The sequence below is a fragment of the Vitis vinifera genome, chromosome 17, assembly GCF_030704535.1.
Source record: "Vitis vinifera cultivar Pinot Noir 40024 chromosome 17, ASM3070453v1".
Classification (NCBI taxonomy): Eukaryota; Viridiplantae; Streptophyta; class Magnoliopsida; order Vitales; family Vitaceae; genus Vitis; species Vitis vinifera.
Window position 1 is genome coordinate 6,313,008 of NC_081821.1, and position 21,407 is coordinate 6,334,414.

At 35.3% G+C, this 21,407-nt stretch overlaps 1 protein-coding gene and 1 long non-coding RNA gene across 3 annotated transcripts; one reads left to right on the forward strand and one right to left on the reverse strand.

The window, feature by feature from the left end:
• The first annotated feature begins 10,795 nt into the window (after nt 1–10,795).
• LOC109124296 (uncharacterized) lies at nt 10,796–12,822 on the forward strand. Its single transcript, XR_002032259.2, has 2 exons — nt 10,796–11,499; nt 11,598–12,822. It is a non-coding gene; the product is annotated as an uncharacterized LOC109124296 (long non-coding RNA).
• A 404-nt stretch (nt 12,823–13,226) lies between these two features.
• Nucleotides 13,227–21,394, reverse strand: LOC100255214 (HIPL1 protein). 2 transcript variants are annotated; one of them, XM_010665125.3, is made up of 7 exons: nt 21,088–21,394; nt 19,922–20,079; nt 18,097–18,894; nt 17,802–18,015; nt 15,455–15,633; nt 14,131–14,369; nt 13,227–13,812 (listed from the first exon to the last, which is right to left on the reverse strand). In XM_010665125.3, the coding sequence occupies exons 2-7, from the start codon at nt 19,973–19,975 to the stop codon at nt 13,407–13,409; spliced, it is 1,890 nt and encodes a 629-aa protein (XP_010663427.1). In that variant the 5' UTR covers nt 19,976–20,079; nt 21,088–21,394; the 3' UTR covers nt 13,227–13,406. The 2 variants fall into 2 exon arrangements, with proteins under 2 accessions (XP_010663427.1, XP_010663426.1); XM_010665124.3 differs by lacking the exon at nt 21,088–21,394 and adding an exon at nt 20,210–20,916.
• Between the last annotated feature and the right edge of the window lie 13 nt (nt 21,395–21,407).

The window sequence follows — 21,407 nt, forward strand, 5'->3', positions numbered from 1 at the left end:
TGGGGAGAATGTTGATGACATATTCTCGGGGCTCCCGGACGACCGCCGCCAGGTTCCGCGCGGTCAGCAGCGTATTGCACTGCCTCTCCTTGGCGTCTATCTCAAACAATTTACTGAGACAGCCAAAAGACGCCTTTTCCACCCAGTCCACAAGGTGGCCCCTCAATTCCGGACCTACATTAACAGCAACAAAAGATGAGAATACCATCCGGAAAAGTCAACAAAAAAGTCAACGAAGTAAAAGCCGGGCAATAGTCACAAAGCAAACCTACCCGGAACCACCAAGGAGTAGTTTGGGGTGAAGGGCCTCGCCGGATGCTCCAAAAGCCCCGCCCACGCACCCCGGACCACCACGTGTCCCGTCGCCCCTCCCTTTGTCGAATCTGGCAGCTCCGTCACCAGTTGGAGGGAGGGCAGGTGTGCGGACATGCTGAAGACGTCATTTTTTACCTTTCTCAAAGAATACACAAAAAACACCTTCAGCAGAGTGAGATCGAGGTTGTACAGCATGTTTATAATGCTGCATCCCATCAGCACCCGGACAATGTTGGGATGAATGAAGACGGGTGGAATCTTGGTGAAGTGGAGGAACTCCTTGAACAACGGCGGCAGAGGGAACCGGAGCCCCACGTTGAATTGTTCCTTCGAAAAGATCATGGTTTTTTCTTCTGCTTTCTCAGAAGGTACAAGCACCCTCCCATCCAGCAGTTCGACAGTCACGTTATCCGGGATACAGAACCGTTCCCGGAATTCCTTCGCATCCAGCTTATCTATCGCCTTTCCACGACCTTCGCTAGCCCGAGAGGATGAAGCAGTCTTTTTTGTAGCCATTTTTTACCGCAAACACAAACCCAAACCTACACACAAGAAGCGCAATGGGTAAAACACAAGTAACCCAGAAAATACACAAACCCTAACCCAAACAAATCAGAAACCAAAACCAAAGAACCAACAAAACCCAACAAAAGGAACAGTAATAGCAAAAGTACACGTACCAAATGAAGCTCTGAAGAAAAAGATCGCTGTTTCGATACAAGAACACCAGTAGCAAACGAGTGTCGCGACACAAAATCACCGGTACAAAAGTGTTTTCGAGTTTCTTTACTCAGAAAAAGCAAAGGACGCAACAAAAGCAAGAAGAAGAAAGGCTCTCAGGAGAATGCAGTAGAAAAAAATGCAAAAAGAAGGTACAGTGCGCTATTTATAGGGGGACAGACCCTCGGAAAGCCAAAACGTCCAAACAAAAGCCATCATTGAAACGACATATTGCCTGGGGATACACAGGGTCGGCGGCTCGTCATAAAGGCCCCTTTTTGGCTTTCGCACCCCCACTCGCCACGTGGCCCACTCAGACGAAGTGACCTCTTCAGTTTTCAAAAAGGCCAGTTATTTTTTAACCCGCCCATTTTCTGGGCAAAATAGGCAAGTTAAAAAGGGGGGCAATGTAGGGACCCCTCCCTCTGGGAAACACGTGGCACGCAGCTCACAGTACCACGTGGCACGTGTTATCATCCGGACCAGCATCATCCGGATTCCCCTTAGGATACGCATGATGCGCTTCTCCTATCCGGACTGCGTCAAGGAAGATCAAACGACGTTTACAAAGCACAGGCATCCGGACGGATTCCATAAATGCATCCGCTCCACAATACATCCGGATAACCAACACGGGCTATCCGAATAAGATTGTCCGGATCATTGACTAAAGTATAGCAAGTCTTACACGCTATCACGACAACCAGCCATGGCCCACGTCCCATCACCTGTAGAGTGAAAGGACGGGTTGAGGTGACAACAAGTCACTTCCCATGGCCATTCGATATGATCACTTCCCACGATCTTTGACAGCAGCATCACCTACCATGGTTTCTGACAGCCGCCCGTAGGGTGGCGATAACCATGCTGCCACCTCATGTCATCATAACAACATAAAATATCTCCTCACCATTAATGAGAGGAACAGTATCCTTGGCACTATATATATATACCTTCACACGAAGAGGAAGGTAATGACCCGATACCTAGTAAAAGGCCAACTGATCTATATCTCCTTCTCTAACTATGACTAACAAAACCATCGGAGGGTGCGTCCGGACACCCTGTCCGGACGTCTTTTGTAGGTACAACGGCTGAGTCAAGAACCTTTATGAGTTGAGATCGCGCGTCTATCCATCTGTCAACTACCTGGATCACCAAAGACGCGAGGTAACAACAGAGTTGAAGGAGACGAGGCTGTTGGTATTAAACAAACAAGTATTTATCACCACAGGCCTTTGAGTGCTTTCAGACATGGCTTCTACCATGAAAGAAAGTCAATCAACCAAGAGAAAAATAATTCTCAATTATAGCATAAACAGAGGGATCTGATACCATAATTAAAGAAGGTAAACACAGAGGTGTGAACCAATGTATTGTGTCTTCCCATTTTACATTAAGGAGTCGTTGCAAATACATACAACCAAGATGTAAGCGACATAAATGGATGGTCGGCATTTAATTGGTGAGCTTGAAATATGACCATTGCATGATTACATCCATGAATTTAGTGATTTGCTAATATCATGTTGGCAAGCATATTTCTACCTATTGTGTCGATGATGATTTTGGGTATCTTTTTTAATGTTTCTTAATATATCTCTTTTAAATGGAAGTGAGAATGAATATGGACATTAACTTATCTTAAAACTCAATGATGACATCCTTTAATAAGGACTTACAAAAAATATCAATAAGTTAAGAATTTAAGTGGGAGAATAGCGAGCGACAAGAGTACACATCACTACCTTCTCTTGGACAAAATGATGACCGAACTTGATATATTTAGAACAAACGTGCAACTTAAGATTCATGACATATGTAAAACATTGATACTAGTCTACCTAGAATTATTATACTACAATTTTTATTTTTTTTACTTTGACCATTGTAATGCTTAGTGGGGATGAAGCCTCTTCCCCTTGAATTGAAATATCCTCTACCCTCTTGTCAATTTTGATCATGATCACATTATTGAAATAAAGTTTCTACATTCTCATGAAATATTTTCTTCTCTTTTTTGAATAATAAGTGGTTTTTCATGTCCTTATAAAACCAGTATGGACTAATTAAAGAAAAGATAAGTTGGTTTAACTAGTATATATAATAAGTAAAAAAAGAAAAAAATCATAATTTTGTCATAAGCCATGAATGAATTTGAAAACTGACTTTTTAATAAAGGCAAGATTCTCACATATGTTTTTTAAGTTTCTTAAATTCATCAAAAGATCATGATCTTTCTGGATATTAAAATCATGTTTTTTTTTTGGATTTGAAGAAAAGACATGGTTTGTGAGGCAATTTAAGCCTTTTGTAACTTTCAACCACTATCATTTGGATGATCATCATTTGGGTTGGTGAAAACCTAAGTTTGAACCTCCTTCCCCACATGAAGAGTTTGATAATTTAACAATGAAAATATTTTATTCTATCATTTCTTATAAAAACTTTATACAAGAATATATAGTTGATATTTGATAGCCCTTGATTTATGAAATTATTAATTCGAGCAACTTTTTGTCTATTATATACTTGATTTTAGGTATGTCCTTGATTATTTCTTTTCTTTTTTCTTCAAAATTTAGTTTCTTCATGGGCAAATTGTTGGTTCGCAAGTGGTAGGAGTGTCCAATTGTCCCTACAATTTTCATTAAAATCAATTAATTACCACATGTCCCGTATTGTTTTAGGCATTAATGTTTCTGCTTTTTGTTTCCAATGTCCTAAATTTGGAGTGACCATACATAGTTGGAAAATTCAAAACCCTAATAATTGCACAATAAAATCTGCAAATGACAAAGAAATTAACCAATGGCAAGGAAATCATGTTGTATTAGATAGTAGAAGGAAGAGGAAAATGAAGCGTGCATGATATTGTAATATGGTGACGGTGGGATTGTGAAGAAATACAGAGGTATGTCATATGGTTACGTCATGATAAAATTTCTATAAGCCATAAGCCATTTGTTGAGGTTGCATGCCAAAGAGAGATTAATAAAAAAGAAATATGGAAAAAGCAACCTATTCTTTCATCAGTATCTATAATTAAGGTGGACTAGTGGAGGAGAAACCCAGGTGCAAGAGGCGCATTGGGAGGACCAAAGTAAATGGGCATCTCATGATTAACATAAGGTATGAAGTCAAGAAACTAACAGTACTTGCTCATGCCCAGCTTGTCCTTAATGATAAATGACAGCCGCGAGAATTTCAAAAGCACTTATTGGTATAAGTTTTTTAAAATTGTGGATGACTTCATCGGCTCATGGAGTTTGCTATATATACATATAGGAGAGAGGCTTAGTCATCCATGAAATGAAGCCTACATCTTGTGTTGGCCTCTGTGGTGGCAGGGAAATGAAAGGAGGGAAAGTGGGGAGCTCTGTCGCAGGGGAAATGATACCTCATGCTTTTATGCAGCTGTGGGTCTCATTTCCCATGCACAGAACTCTCCTCACTCCCTCCTCTATATATATATACACACACAGACATACGCATAAAGATACGTGTGGTATATACAATGATTGTCCTAATTATAGCTGTTCATTGTCAAATGGCTAAATCTTTTTGTTTGTCTTAATTTCCAGGTTCTTTGGAGGGCTGATTTCAGGTTGTGAACCCAGATCACGAATCCTTTAAGGGAGAGTCTCTTGAAGTCTGGCTATGGGAGGTTAGGACTGTAGAGGTGCTTGTGCTTGCTTCAATTGGGGTTTTGGCAGCCCGCCAAAGTGCTTTTGAGTCCTCATGGCCCCACGCCTTTTTCTTCTTCAACCATATTTAGTTAAGATTTTGATATTTTGATATTTAATTACTTCTATCATGTAAACAAAAATAAGAAAAATAATAGAAGTCAACTTGTAAACTTCCCATTAAAAAATCCATGTGCGATCAAGTTGGATTTTTATTGAATTGAACAATAATGAAAGAAAGTTGTTAATCGAGCTCTTGAATAGGTTCGATTATAAATGACTTCAACTTAATTTGGACTTGACTTAGTTTAGTTTTATGTTTTGATTTATATTGAGTCTTGCCTTGATTTAGGGGTTAACATAATTTTGATATTGGTATAAGTTTTAAGTCTTGGAGCCACTTGGACATTGACATGACTTTGAGTTCTGATTTGTTGGAGTTGGATTTGGGTGGGTGCCCAAGTGGACGAACCTGTCTCGACTCAATACATGGAAAAAATAGAGCAGTTTTAAAAAATTTTAAAACTATTGAAAAGTTGTCACTATTAAAAAAAAATTTAAAGAGTTTTTTTTTTTCTCTGTATGAGAATTCTCTTTTCCTAGTAAACAGATACATAATATGTTTTCTCCTCTCTCTCTCAAATCGAAAGTGAAGAATCGGTTTTTTATTTTATTTGAAAATAAAAGAAAGAATAAAATTAAAATTTATCTAAAGAAACAAAAAACCTTTTCCCTTATAGTTATTATGTTTTTCTCCATAAAAACGAAAATAAAAGTTTTTGTATTGTGAGAAAAGAATGGTTCTTATATTCGTAGTTTCATTCAGAACTTGACACGAAAAAATTGATCAGTGAAACAACCGATAAGAATTCTTAGATATTTTAAAAGGTAATTCGAAAATCTTATTTTTCATAAAAAAAAAAAAAGAAAAAGAAATATTTTATATATGATATTTATTAAAAAAAAAAAAAAAGCATTGTTAATCATTATTAAATTACACATAGTTCTAAAGCTTTTCCACCGTGGTGGAAGGATATGATTAAATGGAAAAATGCATGGTGGGTGCTTTCGGTCAACAGTGAAGGCTTCACATCATAGGGAATTTCAAATACATCCACCCCACCAAAAGAAAGAGAAAAATGAAATTCAACAGCACGGTAGGAAAGCAGCTAACCACACTCAAATATATGCGAGACTGAACTCAAAATTGGGCCAAGCAGGACATGATGAGGTTGTCTTCTCTGCGAGCTCCACGTATGGTGGCTTACAGTCTCCTCGGTTTAATTCAACAACACTCTCAAACCTTATTGGGAGATGAGAAATAAAAATTAATATTTTATTTTTATTTTTATTTTTTAATAAAAATAAACTTGATTATTTTAATACATATATCTAAGAATATAAAATGATCATTTGTTTTTATTTTAATATTTAATAATAAAAAATGAGAATATAAAAAGAAATAAATTGATATGTATGAACAATATTACACATAATTTAAATAATATTTTATTTTTATTTTAAAAGAACACCTTTTGCGAGGGTTTATTAGCTAAATAATAAGAATTTTAAAAATATTATTATTTAATAAATTAAAATTATCCATAAGAAATCACACAAATCTAATAAAAATAAATAAAACAGTAATTTTAATACCTTCTTTATTATTTTTTGTATTAAAGAAATTAAAATATCTCATATTAGATATTAATTCAAATCTCATTTATAAATAAAATTTTATTTTAAGTGGAATAATTTTTTATTCCATTTTTAAAATCATTTAAATTATTTAAATATGAGATTGGATAAGACAAGAAATAAAAAATATTTTTTTTTTCATTATCATTTAAATAATCTATATATATATATATATATATAATAATCAAGAATCTATAACTTTTTTTAGAAAAATCTTACTAAAACCAAAACTTTTTGTTGATGTATCTTTTGATAGGTGAAGAAACCATTAGAAAGGGGGAGGAGAGAGAGAGTGAAGAGAAGTAAACGAAGAAGAAGAACAAGGAAGACGGCTAGTTAGGGTTTTAAATTTTTTTGACCCTTTTGCTCTCGGTCTGCAAAAAGTGCATGTCTTTTTATCCAAAAAAAAAAAAAAAAACTTCATCTCTCAAAATATGCACATTATATGTGATTATAAATGATGAAGGATACATTACTCGATTTTAAAACCAATGGATAATATATAAAACACGCTATAGGTTGAGGTATAAGGAGTAATAAATCCCAAATTAAATATATACTTTTTAAAATTTAGATAATGAAAGGTGTGATTGTATTGATGTTGAGTGATGAAGGGATTTTAGACTGATCACATGTCTTTGATGATTAGAAACCCAGTGAAGTCCTCCAAGTAGAAGAAGAAGATGAAGATGGCTACCTTTTCTGAGTCAAGTCCTACAGGATATTTATGAATGACGAATGGATTTAATGTAAATGTGAAAAAGGTGGCGCCATCCATCTTTGAACCCTCCAAAACGTGGTGAATGGGTTGACCATGGCAGCTTCTCAAGTCTAGCTTTACAATTAAACTCATTTTTATTATCGAGTAAATAAATAAAATTAATATATAAATAAACAGATCAAAATATACTTGGTACAAATAAATTATATGTATACAAAATAATTGGACCTGAGTTACACACGTGACTCATGTCTATTGGCTTGTTTTGCATAGCATTTTGTTGTGATGTGTTAGAATTTAAAATTTATGATAGTTTATCACATTTATATTTCAAGAACAAATAAATGATTTAAATAAAAATAATAATAATAATAAACCATATCCGATATTATCGGATTCATAGTGTATTTTTTATAAATATTGAAAAAATAAATGAATCATTTTGGTTGAAAAACGTCTCCAACATTTTTTTTGTTTTTAAAGTTATTTAATTAAAAGGGTCCTTAAAAATCCAATATTTGAAATTTAATTTTGACATTATTTGGATAAAAATACTCTTATTATTTTTTATTTAAAATAATAAATAACATTTATGTTATAAATGAGTTACCTTTCAAATAAAAATCCGGGAAAAGTTACATTTATAAATTTGTGGATAATTTTATCCCTTTAACCAATTATTTATTTATTTTCCTATTTGTTAGAGAACTCCTTTGAAGGGGAAGGGAAGAAGTTCGTCAGCCGCATTTTGAACAGCAGTTTGATTCCTTTTCCATCTTAATTTGACCACGCGTTCTTGTGTCTCCAATCTCCATGTCCGAACCATCACTATAAATGTGATGCAAGCAAGGGGATGGCAAAAGGAAATGGTTAATTTAGGACTGTTGTCGCAGGAGAGATGACACTTGCTCCAGCAAATTGATTTTTGGACAAAGCAAGTGTCACCTCCTGCGACACCAGACCTTGCAATTAACTCATACGCGCGCTATCATTTACTTGGGTTGCTATGAGATGATCAATCAACAGTGGTCATGTAGCCACATGATCATGCAAATCTCATTTCTTTATACTTCGATAATCGTTTCGTTTTTTATCTAATTTTTATTTATTTATCGTGCATATTCAAGTTTTGTTGATCTTTACGTTTCCTTTTAGAATTTCTATTGATATTTTTTTTTATTTGTTTATAGGAAAAGAGGTGTAACTTTGATTTACATATGGAATTTTACAAGATAATCCAATCTTTAATCTTACATCTTTTAAAAGATATAAAGTTTGTAATGACTCTGTGATGCCCAAGCCTAATTTAGGAGTAAAACCGTAATTTAGAAATTAATTAATTTAATAAGGATAAAGTATTTAAAATTCTTAAACATAAATTAGATTTTTTTTATCTTCTCTTTTTAGAAAATCCTTTTATACAATGATAAAAGATGTTTTAGAGCATATGATTAAAGATTTGAAGGCTTACTTAAATTAGTATTTTATATTCGTTAATTAGTTTTGAACACTTTAGATATTTTTCGAAATATTTTAATCTAGAGTTTCTTAAATAATTTTTTAGATAAAAAATATTAAAAATTTATGAATATAAATCGAGTTATTAATAAAAATGGGAAAGTTTCGAATATATATATATATATATATATATATATATATATATATATATATATATATAGAAGAAAATAATAGTAATTGTTTTAATAAAAAAATTAATTTAGTTTAAGTATACAAAAGAAATAAATGGTTAAAATAAGATTTGGGAGAAATATGAGTTTATATAAATTTGGAAATTCATTAAATTATATTATTATTGTTTAAGAAGTTGAAAATAATATTGGGTGGTAATAATATCAACATGAGAAATTAATTAGGATCCCCAATATTAAATAAAATATTTTTTTAGGATTGTCAAATTTATATATTTAGATAAATAATCAATATTAATAATTGTGTATGATATTATGTTAGGCGAGGAGTATATTCTTCAAGCTAAATTCTTCAAAAAAATTTAGTACTTTTTTTAGGTAAAGGAAATTAATGTAGATTTTGTAAAAGGAAATAATTTTTTTTTTATATTGTATTTTGAAATGTGTAAAAATATTATTTTTATTTTTATATATGGATTAAATATGTGTTTTGTATGAAAAATATTTTTGAGCTCATTCCCTTTTGTTGATAATTTTTGAGGTATTATCAGTTCGGACAAGGAGTGATAAGTTGAAGAATTTCTTTGTTAGAATTTTGGTTCAAACTTTATTTTGGACATTGTTTAGATATTAAAATTTCAATTTCTGTTTGAATGATTTGAGTTTATAGTTATTTGGACAATAATACTTTATTGATATATTGGTTTAAAAGTTGAGATTTAAAGATTTAAAAATTTTTGTCTTATTAATCTGAATAGAAATTTGGTAATTGGTAATTCTCAGTTACAAGATAAATGCTTATATCATTTCCACTTTGAACCTTCAGGCTTGAGGTGTGAAATGATCGTCATGTCCTTAGAGTGGGTTTTGGGGCGTGACAAACTCGGTCCTTACGGGTTTAAACTATGTCTACATCGTTAAAAAAAATCCAATAAATATAATAAATCAATAACTTTTTCCTCTATCTGATGTAAAGTATTACAATTACTCCTTTTATATAAATATAACGTTTTCGTTATGTCCAAGGATTACATGCCAAAATAGATATAGGGCCGAACCGACAAACATTGGGGTTATGAATTGATTTTAATATAATTTATGATGACTCTTTCACTTCAAAATTTTAAACACATATATACATTTTAGAGAAGTTAATCCCGATGTTGGTATAAACTTTGTCTATTTAGTTCTGTAAGAAGTATTTATTTGTGACCTCACAATCATTGAAATACGATGAAGATGTTGTGTTTCCAATTGAAGCTAAGTATGGGCTATTTTTTGAAGAGTTTTGAAACCTTTCAAAGTCAATCCTAAATGAGTTATGGATAGTATCAAATAAATGGTAACAAGATACAGGGGTATAATGGTTTACAGAACCTCTAAGGTGCTGATAAGACAGAGCCGCAAGACTGAGGTGTGGGGGCACGTAGTCTTTCTCCATCAGACCTTTTAGGGGAGAGTACTTTTCACTTTAAGGGGGTGCATTCACTGTGTAATGTTAAAAGCAAAGGCAATGATTTGAAAATGTGCCCCAGGATTCTAGCCTCACATTTCTCGTGGGATACTTTGGGGTGTTGAGCCATTCTTTTTTTTGCTAAAAATATGGGGGTGGAACCCTCTCATCTTTAATCCAAGGTGTGTGGTCTAGACAATGGATGATGATGCAGACTCTTTAATCGAGCTTTTTTGTATTCTTTTTTTTCTTTTACTTTTACTTTTTTTTTTTTTTTTTCAAGCATTCTTCCAGCAAGACCAAAGGCCAAATTGGTCCACGGCGCTAATGATTGAGGTCTCCATGTTCAGATGCCCAAGTCAGTAGTAAATAAACTACTAAAAATGAAAATATTCACCCCCCTCTGTGTGTGTTTGTTCATGTTAAACCCAAGTTCAATTAAAAATTTAATGCAAGTATGATACAGTAATATTAAAAAATATCATGATATTTTCATCCCGGGTCACATCCAACATCCACTTGAAATGTTGGCGCAAGACTGAATAGGTAGGGAGAGAGAGAGAGAGAGAGAGAGAGAGAGAGAGGGAGGGAGGGAGGGAGGGCTGGTGTCCCAGGAGAGATGGCACCTGCTTTGAGCTGTGATTGATTAAGCAGGTTTCATCTCCCTGAGACATCAGATGCTGCTACTTCTAATCTTCCAGACACCAGTCTTTCTTCAAAAACACATGCGAAGGCTGCTTCCATGCATCCTTACGGAAAAGCTTATAATATTTATCGATTATTTGAAGAGATCTTAGAGCAATAAGGGAGGGAGGGAGGGAGAGGGCTGGTGTCCCAGGAGAGATGGCACCTGCTTTGAGCTGTGATTGATTAAGCAGGTTTCATCTCCCTGAGACATCAGATGCTGCTACTTCTAATCTTCCAGAACCAGTCTTTCTTCAAAAACACATGCAAAGGCTGCTTCCATGCATCCTTATGGAAAAGCTTATAATATTTATTGATTATTTGAAGAGATATTAGAGCAATATCTCCAGTTTCAGATTCTCTCTTCTGAAAGGGAAAATTTTTCCTGCTGGTAAAATACTTCAATTCTGCAGTAGTAGTATTTGTATTCTTTCTGGTGGGAGAGTAGGAATTCTAACCAAGATGCATGTAAATATCATATTGTAAGATGTGTGGGGAAGTTGGTTGCTTTTGCAGGTGAAAAACTTGAGTGCAAGTACATGTGGAAGATCCACTGGCTTCAGACTGAAACAAGTGAGTTTTTGGAATATACATTCAGATGATTACATTATGATATGTGGATTTTTTTTTTTTCCCTTCATTTTCCATGAATCAAACCTTGCAAATCTTAGGAGAGTACTCCTCAAAGACTCGAGAATTTTTTGAAGTGAAGATGCAATTTGCCAGAGAAACCCTAGGAGGCAACCTCAGATTCTGTGGTATAAATTCTCTCTCCTTTTATCTTCTTTCAATCATTTTGATAAGAAAATATCAAATTTTTAGTAAGTGACTTGTAATAAAATTTTAATTACAGAGTTAGTCACACCCTATGAGGCTTAGTGTCACCGTTGGTTTTAAATTTCATCGGTTAATATCCCTTATGTAATTAACACATTATGTTTGTGTACATCTTCGATTTTATAATTTTATATCCAAATCTCATCCATATTCATCTGAACCATCATCTAACAACCTAAGTTTTATTATAAATATTCAATGTTTAGTAAGGGAGTTTGATAGAAATATTTTTCTTTAGTCAAAGTACCAAAAGTTGAATTAATTTGTAATTTCCTACATATCAATTTTTGAAGAGAATCTCTCCTTGTGGAATAACAAGGGGTCCCCTCCAGCCTTTTGCTTTTATCAATAACAAATAAGCAATAGGCATAGAGAAATTATCATTAATGTCTATGAATAAGGGAACATTTCTTGAGCTTTCCTCATCATAACAACTGGGAAGTTTGCACTTATCCCTAATAAAGTCCTCCCTCCAAGGACCGTACCTCCATATTCATTCCAATAATAGATTCATTCTAAATGGATCACAGATTCTTTTTACTGTTGCCATGTGCATTTTGTACTAACCATTGATGCTCTGTTTCACTGGTTGGATTGAGGGGCTTCTGTGGTGTGGATTATTAAAGTGGAAGCAATTCATATGTGTTCAATGATGACTGTTTTTTCGTTTGAAATGAAAGGCATTTGTAGAGGTTGAGCAGGCAGAGGTTTCAATCCTCTGCATTTATTGAAAAAAGTGAAGGGTATTGAGTTGTGGTCCTTCCAAGTCCTTGAAGCATGTAATCCTCAATGGGTGAAGATGTCATCTTAATATTTTTTAGATGCTACATATTTGCACAGAAGCAGTCATTATAGTTAGTGTTGTGCAGAAGGAAGCTCTAATTCGAGGTTTTAAATGATTCAACCAATCATGTCTACGTCCTTGGATGATATCTCTTCCTATATAGGTTTTACATGCCCATCTTTATCTCACCACTTTCTCCTCTCATGACTTGTAATATTTATATAACATTCCTAACAAGGATAATAATCGCCTGTGGGTTCTTTCAATTGGGTTAACTGCATCTTCTCACAAGAAAATACCAATATATAAAATACACGATACAATAAATTTTCATATCAATTAGAGATCTGAGACACTTTCAAACAGTTAGCACACCAAGAAGTTGATGAAATAAACAAATAAAATCCTGCTATCTTTGTTTCTTATTTAACTTGTAAAGTTTTATGGATTTGGTCATTCTATACTCCACCTCTTCAAAAAGAATGGCTATGCTGTTTGAAACCCTGATCCGTGACTTATGCTGACCAAGTATCAGGACATGCCTCATGCTGCTTCAGAAATTTTGGTTAATGTTAGTGTATGCATTGAAGGTTTGTAATATATTCCCATTTTAAATGAAGACGTTAATGTTCCTGCTAGTGTTCCACAACCTATTGAACAACTCATATGAGTCTTGGCATTGAAGGATTTTAACCATGCCAGAGAGTTTACCATGTACAGAAGCCAAAATTTCAAATGCAATTGATACATCATTTGATCAGTTCCCAAAATCGAAAGAATGAGAAGGGAGTTCCATGTTACAAGAAGCTCATGTAATTGACACAAAACCCTCATTCTATGTAGTAGACATTACAACACGCTAGGCAGAAAACAGCACAAGAAACGACAGAGATGGGAATAGTAGCAAAAAAATCTTATATGGGTGATTCAACCAACTTACCTGTGAAGAAGGTGAGGATGGGGCAGGACTTGGGCTTGCAGTAGCAGTTGCATTTTCTTTTGAGCAAGTGTAATTGCAGCGACTTGGACGAACAACTCTATATACGCCACTGCTTGTTAGGAGAAAAATATCCTTATTGTTGTCCTCCCCAAATGAGAAAATGTAACCCAAAGCCGGAAGAGAAGATCCTGGCACAGAACTGCATTGTATAGGAGAGTCATGAGCACAACTGAAAGGAATCTGGCTCATGGTGAAGTTCCCACTATTTTCAGGGCTTTCAGTGCCAGCCCATATGGCATGGGCATATAAATCTCCAAACAAGTACCTGAAAATCCACTAGCACGTTAGTAATAGTTGATGTTTTTTCTAAGATGAATGTTCGCTGTCCATGAGAGCCTACACTTTTGAGGGCCATGTGTTAAGAGAGAATGCTTTTACATTGAAAAATGGGAATTTCTTTCCTTCAGATTGTCAAACCAGTCCTCACAAAATCATTACTCATACTCTTCAAATTCTTCTCCCCATCACCCCCCACCCCCACAAAAAAAAAAAGGGAAAAGGAAAACACACACACATACATGCACACAATCAAGCACTGAGGTGCCACCCACAGCCATACTAAAAGGACAAAAAGCTTACTCACCTTCCATACATGCATGGATCAGTCATTGATCGATAGAAATAGCCCCCAGTGATAGACGCTGATCCTTCATTCACGTTTACATCATGATAGTAACCCATCACCGGAAAAATTGCATTTATGGAATTTGCAGATGTATTTCCTCCAGGTGATTCTCGAGGAGTGTATAGATTGGGGCCCTCATAAACACGCCAGCCATAGTTTCCATCCTTGGTGATGATATCTACTTCCTCATATTCATCCTGCAGGATAGTAATGATATATGAGTTGAAGTGTTTTGAGTATGTTCTAAATTCAGAAACTAATGGCATGAAGATCAGTTTCCATCTTAGACTTCCCATGGAATCAAAGCCAATCCATTGTGCAGCATATATAATATAGGCATCACCATAAAAATGAGATGATTATTGAACTCCTTTTCTAAACAAGTCCTAATCTTATAAGAGATATGGTGGACTTAGAAGCCTATGTAAAACTCGAAGGGATAATTCAATTTACATGGGATGACCAAACATGCATCACAGGATGCAAGGGCATGCTGATTACAAAGAACCATGTAATTCCATTTGAACCCAAAGGCAAAAAAGAATTCAAAGTTTACTTATGATGGTTTTGCACCTCTGTGAACCAGATATTTACCAGCAAAAATAATCTTCAAAATTGCAGGATGAAAGAAAACTAATGACCAAAAAAAGGCATTTCAAATATTGGAAAATGCTTTCATACTCTTAGTTTATCATGTCACACTTACAGCTTGAAACGTTATTTTGACATTTTCACACTACCTACAATGAAAGAGATCTGCAGTGAAAACCCAAGAGAACTTCCAAGAGCCAAAACTCTATGTATATTCTTTTGGATGCTAAATAGAATGTAATATCATCAAAATAGTGGTGGGTAGAAGGTCAAGAAAGGGACTTTTTGAGCCTTTTAATAGCTTGTCGTTAGGTGCCCCTGTGTCCTGCCTTTGTATTATTTCCCCACAAAAAATTTAGAAATTTCCTGGTGATAATAGTTCAAAGTAAAAGAATAACATCTTGGTGAAACAACTGAGCATATCTGCTACATAATCTATTCAGGAAAATTATCACTTGACAATGGAGATCTAACAATGGACGACATGTGCAAGTCCATGGGTTCTCTGTGACACATAGAAGGGACAGAAACCCTGTTTCTTAGAGTTCACCAAGGATGAAATGATATTGGGAAGAGCAAACATTGCCTTAAAAAGAGGTCCTAGAGAAATTAATCAGGTCAATATCTTAGTATAGTAATGATAAAATAACTAGCCAATGAAGAAGAAAATTAGAAGAGAATGATCTGAAACCTGTCCAGCATCTGCACACATAAAGTAAGAAGGCCTCTCCGAGTCAAAACTGCAACGCCAAGGATTTCTTAATCCCATGGCCCATATTTCTGGAAGTAATCCCTCATCTTCAGTGAATGGATTATCCTTTGGAATAGAGTAGTTTCCCCATAGGCTAAGATTACTTATTTCTGCTGCACCTGGAAACATGTGACAAGTTCCATGTATGACAAAAGAAAAGTAACATGTAAAAGAACTGAACTGAGCAAGTAGACTCTACTTTTTGATAGTACATGATTCACTGAATGTAAGGAGAAAAAGGTCAGTTTCCATATTCATCATTTTTTTATTCCATTGTTTAGATTTCCAAATAGTTTTATTTCTTTCACTGAAAGCTTGAAAGAATACAATATTTTAGTTGTTCGGCATCAGTGAATAATGTTGATTTGGACAAGAAGGGCATCAAGATAAGTTCTCACCAGGAAAAGATGAGCAGTAGGAATCATCCCAGAGGATTTACACTTCTACATATATTAGTTAGTTACTACTGAACATATTAAGTGAGAAAAAGGAAATGTTGGAAGGGACAAGGAGACTAGGGGTTGGCTAAACAGTGTGGTGGCTCATAACCCATGGACCCTAATTGTTTTCTATCTTTGGTGTTCCTTGCATGCTTGCCCTATTCAGAAAAGGCGTCCTTGGCTTACTGAAAATGCAGTTTGGTGAGAAAAGAAGGGAAGTGTGGGCATTTGGAAGGAGCAAAATTGTAGAATATTTGAAGATTGGAGATGCTGGAGTAAAATCACACATATTCCTCAAATCTTTGTTTTCTTAGTCCAGGAATTCTCTTGGAGGGAGTCATCATTTCCAGACTTCATTGATATGGTGGGGGAGGCCTACAGCCCATTGTTTTGGCCCTTGGTCTGGCCCTTTGTCCATTTTTCTTCTTTTGCTTAGTTCATTGTGCCATGTATACTTCCAGTGTATCAAGATGACACTTCCTTTCTTTAACCATTTTTGTAATCTATGTTCTGTTTGCTTATAATAAATACAAAAGAAATTACAGAAAGAATTCCTGACTTGCTGGGTTAGCTAGAACAAAGTGTTTCCCTGTGATTACCACACTATCATAAATTCACAGGAGACCACAGGTGAATGAATAACTTCAATTTATTTTGATAGGCAGATAACACAATTGGGATTATGGGCCTTCTGTATGATGGAACCAAACTATATCTGTGCTATATAGGCTCCAGTAAGAACTTTTCTAGTGAAACGATATTTTTAAGGCTGGGATGTGGAGAACTGGAAAAGTAAACCACTAGTAACCAAACTGTAGCTGGGTTATATGTTCTCCATGCAGAACTTCTTACTAAGGGTGAGGCATGGTGATATTGGAAACTATATCCTAGAAATGTTATTGCAAAGCCTCTTTTCCCTGTGTGCTTGCAGTAAAGGAACATAAATTTTTTTAAATAACTTTCTATACTCCTTCAAAATGCATTTGCTAACACAGGGGTGAAACAGCTTCATCCAATAGCAAATGACCCCTTCTCTTAGAGATGTCATTTTCACCAAAACAAACATATCCTAAGTGGTGTACAGTCCCAAGAATCAGGTTAAATTGTGAATCCAGGATTGTGAGAATTCACTAGAAGGATTATGACAGCCTCGAAATTTATTAGGTTCAAATAAGGGTTTCTCCAAGAAAAGGCTACCTCATCAAAACATTTTTAGCCAGACAATAATATTATCAGCACCCACTAATATAGAGAAGATAGAACAGATATAATGAAGGACAGGAATGGAGCAAAAGGACTTTTAAGAAAAAGCCAGTAAGGTCCCTTCAAAACATAAATGCCAGAAGTGCCTGCGGATAGAATCAAGAGAATTGAAATGGGAAAATTTTCCTCTTACCTATACCTCTGGAAACAAGACAAGAATCAACTCGAATGAAAATGGAAAACTGCACCAAGGAATCATACAAAAAGTGTAAAATTTCTTTTGGTGGTTTGGCAGAAGCGAGTGAAACGCTGAAAAAATTATTGGAACAACTAATGATTTCTTGCTGCAGATTTTCACCAGAATAAATTGATTACAAACCAAAGTAAATCATCACTGTGAAGAGGTTTTCATAAGATCTCTTAATGCTTTAAATAGAACCAAAATAATGGCAGGGTATTCTTCTACTCAGATCAGCAAGCAAATAGCAATGTAAATGACAGGTTAAAACATCAATTAAAAACATAGATGAGAAACAGAGACTGAAAAAATGCCTTCAAACAAATATGCAATACTCAATCTATTATTTTAATAATGAAGATAAAGAATAATATATGTGTGTAACCATTCCCATCTTGGTACTCACTTGATATGATGTCGATGTCAAGCCTCATAATCTTTCCAAGAACTGATTTCTTGTTTTGGGCAAAATTGTAAGGATCACCAGACCCTCCACCATCCCCCATCATAAAGTACAAATACCCATCTGGTCCAAAGAGAATTTGTCCTCCATGATGAGATGTAAATGGAAGGCCCATAGTAAATATCCTTCTCACTTCGGATGGTTTGGCAACTGTTGCCTGGAAAAAAGATCAAGATTTAATGAGAATCATGAATTTAACATATCAACCACAAAATTTTCTGTGTCCATAGGTGTGTACCAAGGAAGCCTGCAATGCGGTACCATTCGTGGTGAACTCTGCGATAATACTATGATATTGGCATGGACTGGCATTGTTATCAGGCTGTAGCTTTGAAGGATCACAGTTCGCTTCAGAATTACATGAACATCTTCCTGAACATCTTGGCCACTTAATCTTATCACAATTGAATGAAGCAAAGAAGCGGCCATTCTGCACAAAATTTGGATGAAACGCCATGCCCATCATTCCAAATTCAGCATCAAAATGAACTTCATCAGTTAGATCTAGAAAGGGATTGGCTTCATCAAGTTCCAGTTCTCCTCCTGCTCCCTCTTTGGGTATAGTTGCCAACCAAATCTTACCAGGTTGGTCAGAGAAGAAGGCACGGTTGGACCCATCAGGATGGGCAACCATATTGATGTAAGATCCATTTCCAATTTTCTCTAGGCACAATCCATTTGGAGGGGTTGGAGTGCCAGTGTTATTCAGTACAACTGGTCCACCATCAAAGCATAGTGATCCATTAATAGAAGCTCCACCAAATGCATTACAGAAATCAGTTTTTGACTGCCAGAGTTCAATCAGTTTGGTAAAATTGGAACCAGCTGTTACTCCAGATTGACCTTGCAGTGAGGTTGCAAAGGGAGAATTCAATATAGATACATTTTGACACGTATCCCATACTTCTGAGCAGAAGCCATTCAATGCCGAGCTAGACTGAGATGTATTCAGTGGAAAAGTAGAGTTGCAAAGCACAGGAACAGGTTGGGATATGGAATCACCTCTAAATAGTTGTGCTGAGAATTGGTCACACCTCTGTAAATCATATTAAATATAAAAATCAACATTTGGCTGAACGTTCTTCAGTGGATGAACCAACAGAAGTACCAACAAAGCTGAAACTATGGACTTAGATTAGTTAGCATGTTCCACTACTCTTTTCCTTCTACTCTATCATGAAAGCATAGGAATACACAACATTTGTACCATATACCATACTTCCGAGATAAGAGCACATTCACCAAAAACACATTAAAAAACAGGTGAAAAAAAAACAGAGATGAATAGAAAATACTCCATGGCTGGTAGTTAGGTGCATCATATATTTTGGAAGCTTGTAAAGAAGCATGAGTTCACAAACCAAGCAATTTATATCTATTTGAGGTGCCTTCTGTCTATATGTCGGATAATACCGCTTTAATTTCCAGAAGCAAAAACTAAAATAGACTACCAGTTTAATCACGTATTACATGGATAGTGCACAAACTCATTTGAAGCTGCATTTCATTACTGAAAAGTGGCACAAAAAAATCAACTTTGAATCATTGTGGAAAGATTCCAACTCTTTTTTGACACATCTTATGGTGCATAATTGTTATTTATTCATAAAGCATGCATCTAAATTGCAGAAAATCTTCCAATAACTACAATAATAAAAGTTAAGAAGATGGATGCATTATATCTTCCAGTCACTCTTCCCCTCAACCACACCCGTCCCTTCCCCCAAATATATGACAACAATGTCCCAAGTTGTAAAAATTGTTCAGCAAGCAATAACTTTGAAGTCCTCTGGAGGGTACCACAAAGCAAGTATGAAGAAAGTAATTTGTGTCAAAGTAAACAATGAACAGAAAATCCTCTACCTACTGTAACCATCCATTGACGCTTTATCAAATATGACCTTCAGCCTATGAATCTATGGAGTAATAAAAAAAAGCATTAGAATTACATAGTTTTATGGAATATTCAGAATAAGGTCAGTAAATTAGGATGTAAGATGGAATGTCAATGTTCAATACAACACGTAAATTACTTCCTAAATACCAATTATATATAGTATTACCGCACAAAGGATTGATTTCAGAAGAGAAGCACAGCCTTGATGAGAGATGTTCATTGCTTGAAATTGCTTCCTCAATTGCAAGTCTTCAGTAGAGTTGCAGCATACACTTCCATTGTAAGGACAAAAGTTCAAGGGGGTCTTCAGGGTAAAAGGTGCTCCTATAACCAAGAAGAAAAAAAAAAACTTAAGGAAACAGGTAGATAATTGCTAATAAAGCACATTAGTGATTGATGAAAACTGCACAGAACTGACAAGGAAAAAACAAGACAGTGAAAGATCAAAACGCACTTGAATCAGTACATAAAGGATGTGATAGTGAAGGATCAAGAAGAAGTAGCAAGGTACAGAAGAGGAGGGTAATGGTAAGAACCCCACCCATCATACCAACCAGACAGGAAAAAACAAATGCTCACAAACACCCCCTCCGCAAGGGTCTTAAAAGAAGCCCAGATACCTCTCCATTTTTTGTTTTATCAGATCGACTGCAAGACACATAAAAATTTTATTTACAGACACAAAACTCTCTGGGTTTTGAACATTCTACCCATTACCAACCCCTTCTGTATCTCCCTACAGTGTTGGTTCTTGTTCATATCAATCTCAGCCTCCAAAAAAGGAGAATTGTATCTTAACTCTCTTTGCCTCTCTGTCTCTCAAGCATTTGACTTTTTTCTCAACTCCATGGGTTGAAAATCACCAACAACTTTAAGATTGAGGTATCAACTTGGCAATTTAAATAGTTGACTTTCATCGTAATTTTAAAACCCACTAATAAAGGTGGGCGAGAAAGAAACCGGTTGTTCCTCTCAAAAACCAGGCTGGATGGAGCTTGGTTGGTTGGTTCAAACTTCAAACATCAATATATCTTGCGTCCCACATGATTCATTTTTTTAAAAAATTGACCCAAATCAAAGCCAAATGGGAACAAGAGTTTCAAATGAACAGAACCCACTTGGAATTATTATCAGAAAAGATAAAAGTCGTCTGACTGGTGAGGCACAAATTTCAGAAGATAAAAACGAAAGAAATGACGAAGGATATGGATATTTAATTCAAATATAGAGTTCTTGTGGATTAGTATCAGGTTCGCATGTCCTTATCATGAATGCCAGTCACTGTCGTTGCCATAAAACATTAAAATGACAAATGGGTCAAACCATACTCACATGCTCTAGTTGAAGGAGAAGCTCTGACTGCTGTTAAGTTTCGTAGCTTGTATATACCATATATACTTTTTGAAATTGTTTTTTGATAGAGTGAAAACGGTGTGGTCTCGTAATCAGATAAAGATTACCAAGAGGTGATGCATGTGAGGATTGCTATGGAGATCAAATGAAACAATGGAAAGATAGAATTTACATGGTCAGGTAATAGATGAGGAAGGGAAGAGGGCCGGCCTCAATGTAATGTGAAAGGGAGGGGATATCAGTTGGTGGAGAGTCTGGAGACACCTAGAGAGGAGTTGACCCATTTGAATCTACTCCCG

What these genes read in the sequence shown, in the direction of transcription:
- LOC100255214 (XM_010665124.3), bottom strand. Translation starts at nt 20,303, where the DNA reads ATGATGGGTGGGGTTCTTACCATTACCCTCCTCTTCTGTACCTTGCTA. An exon ending in CCGCATTGCAGGCTTCCTTG is followed by an intron (nt 18,016 to 18,096) that starts GTACACACCTAT and finishes TCTTTTTTCCAG; the next exon opens with GCAACAGTTGCCAAACCATC. An exon ending in GATCCATGCATGTATGGAAG is followed by an intron (nt 13,813 to 14,130) that starts GTGAGTAAGCTT and finishes GTGGATTTTCAG; the next exon opens with GTACTTGTTTGGAGATTTAT.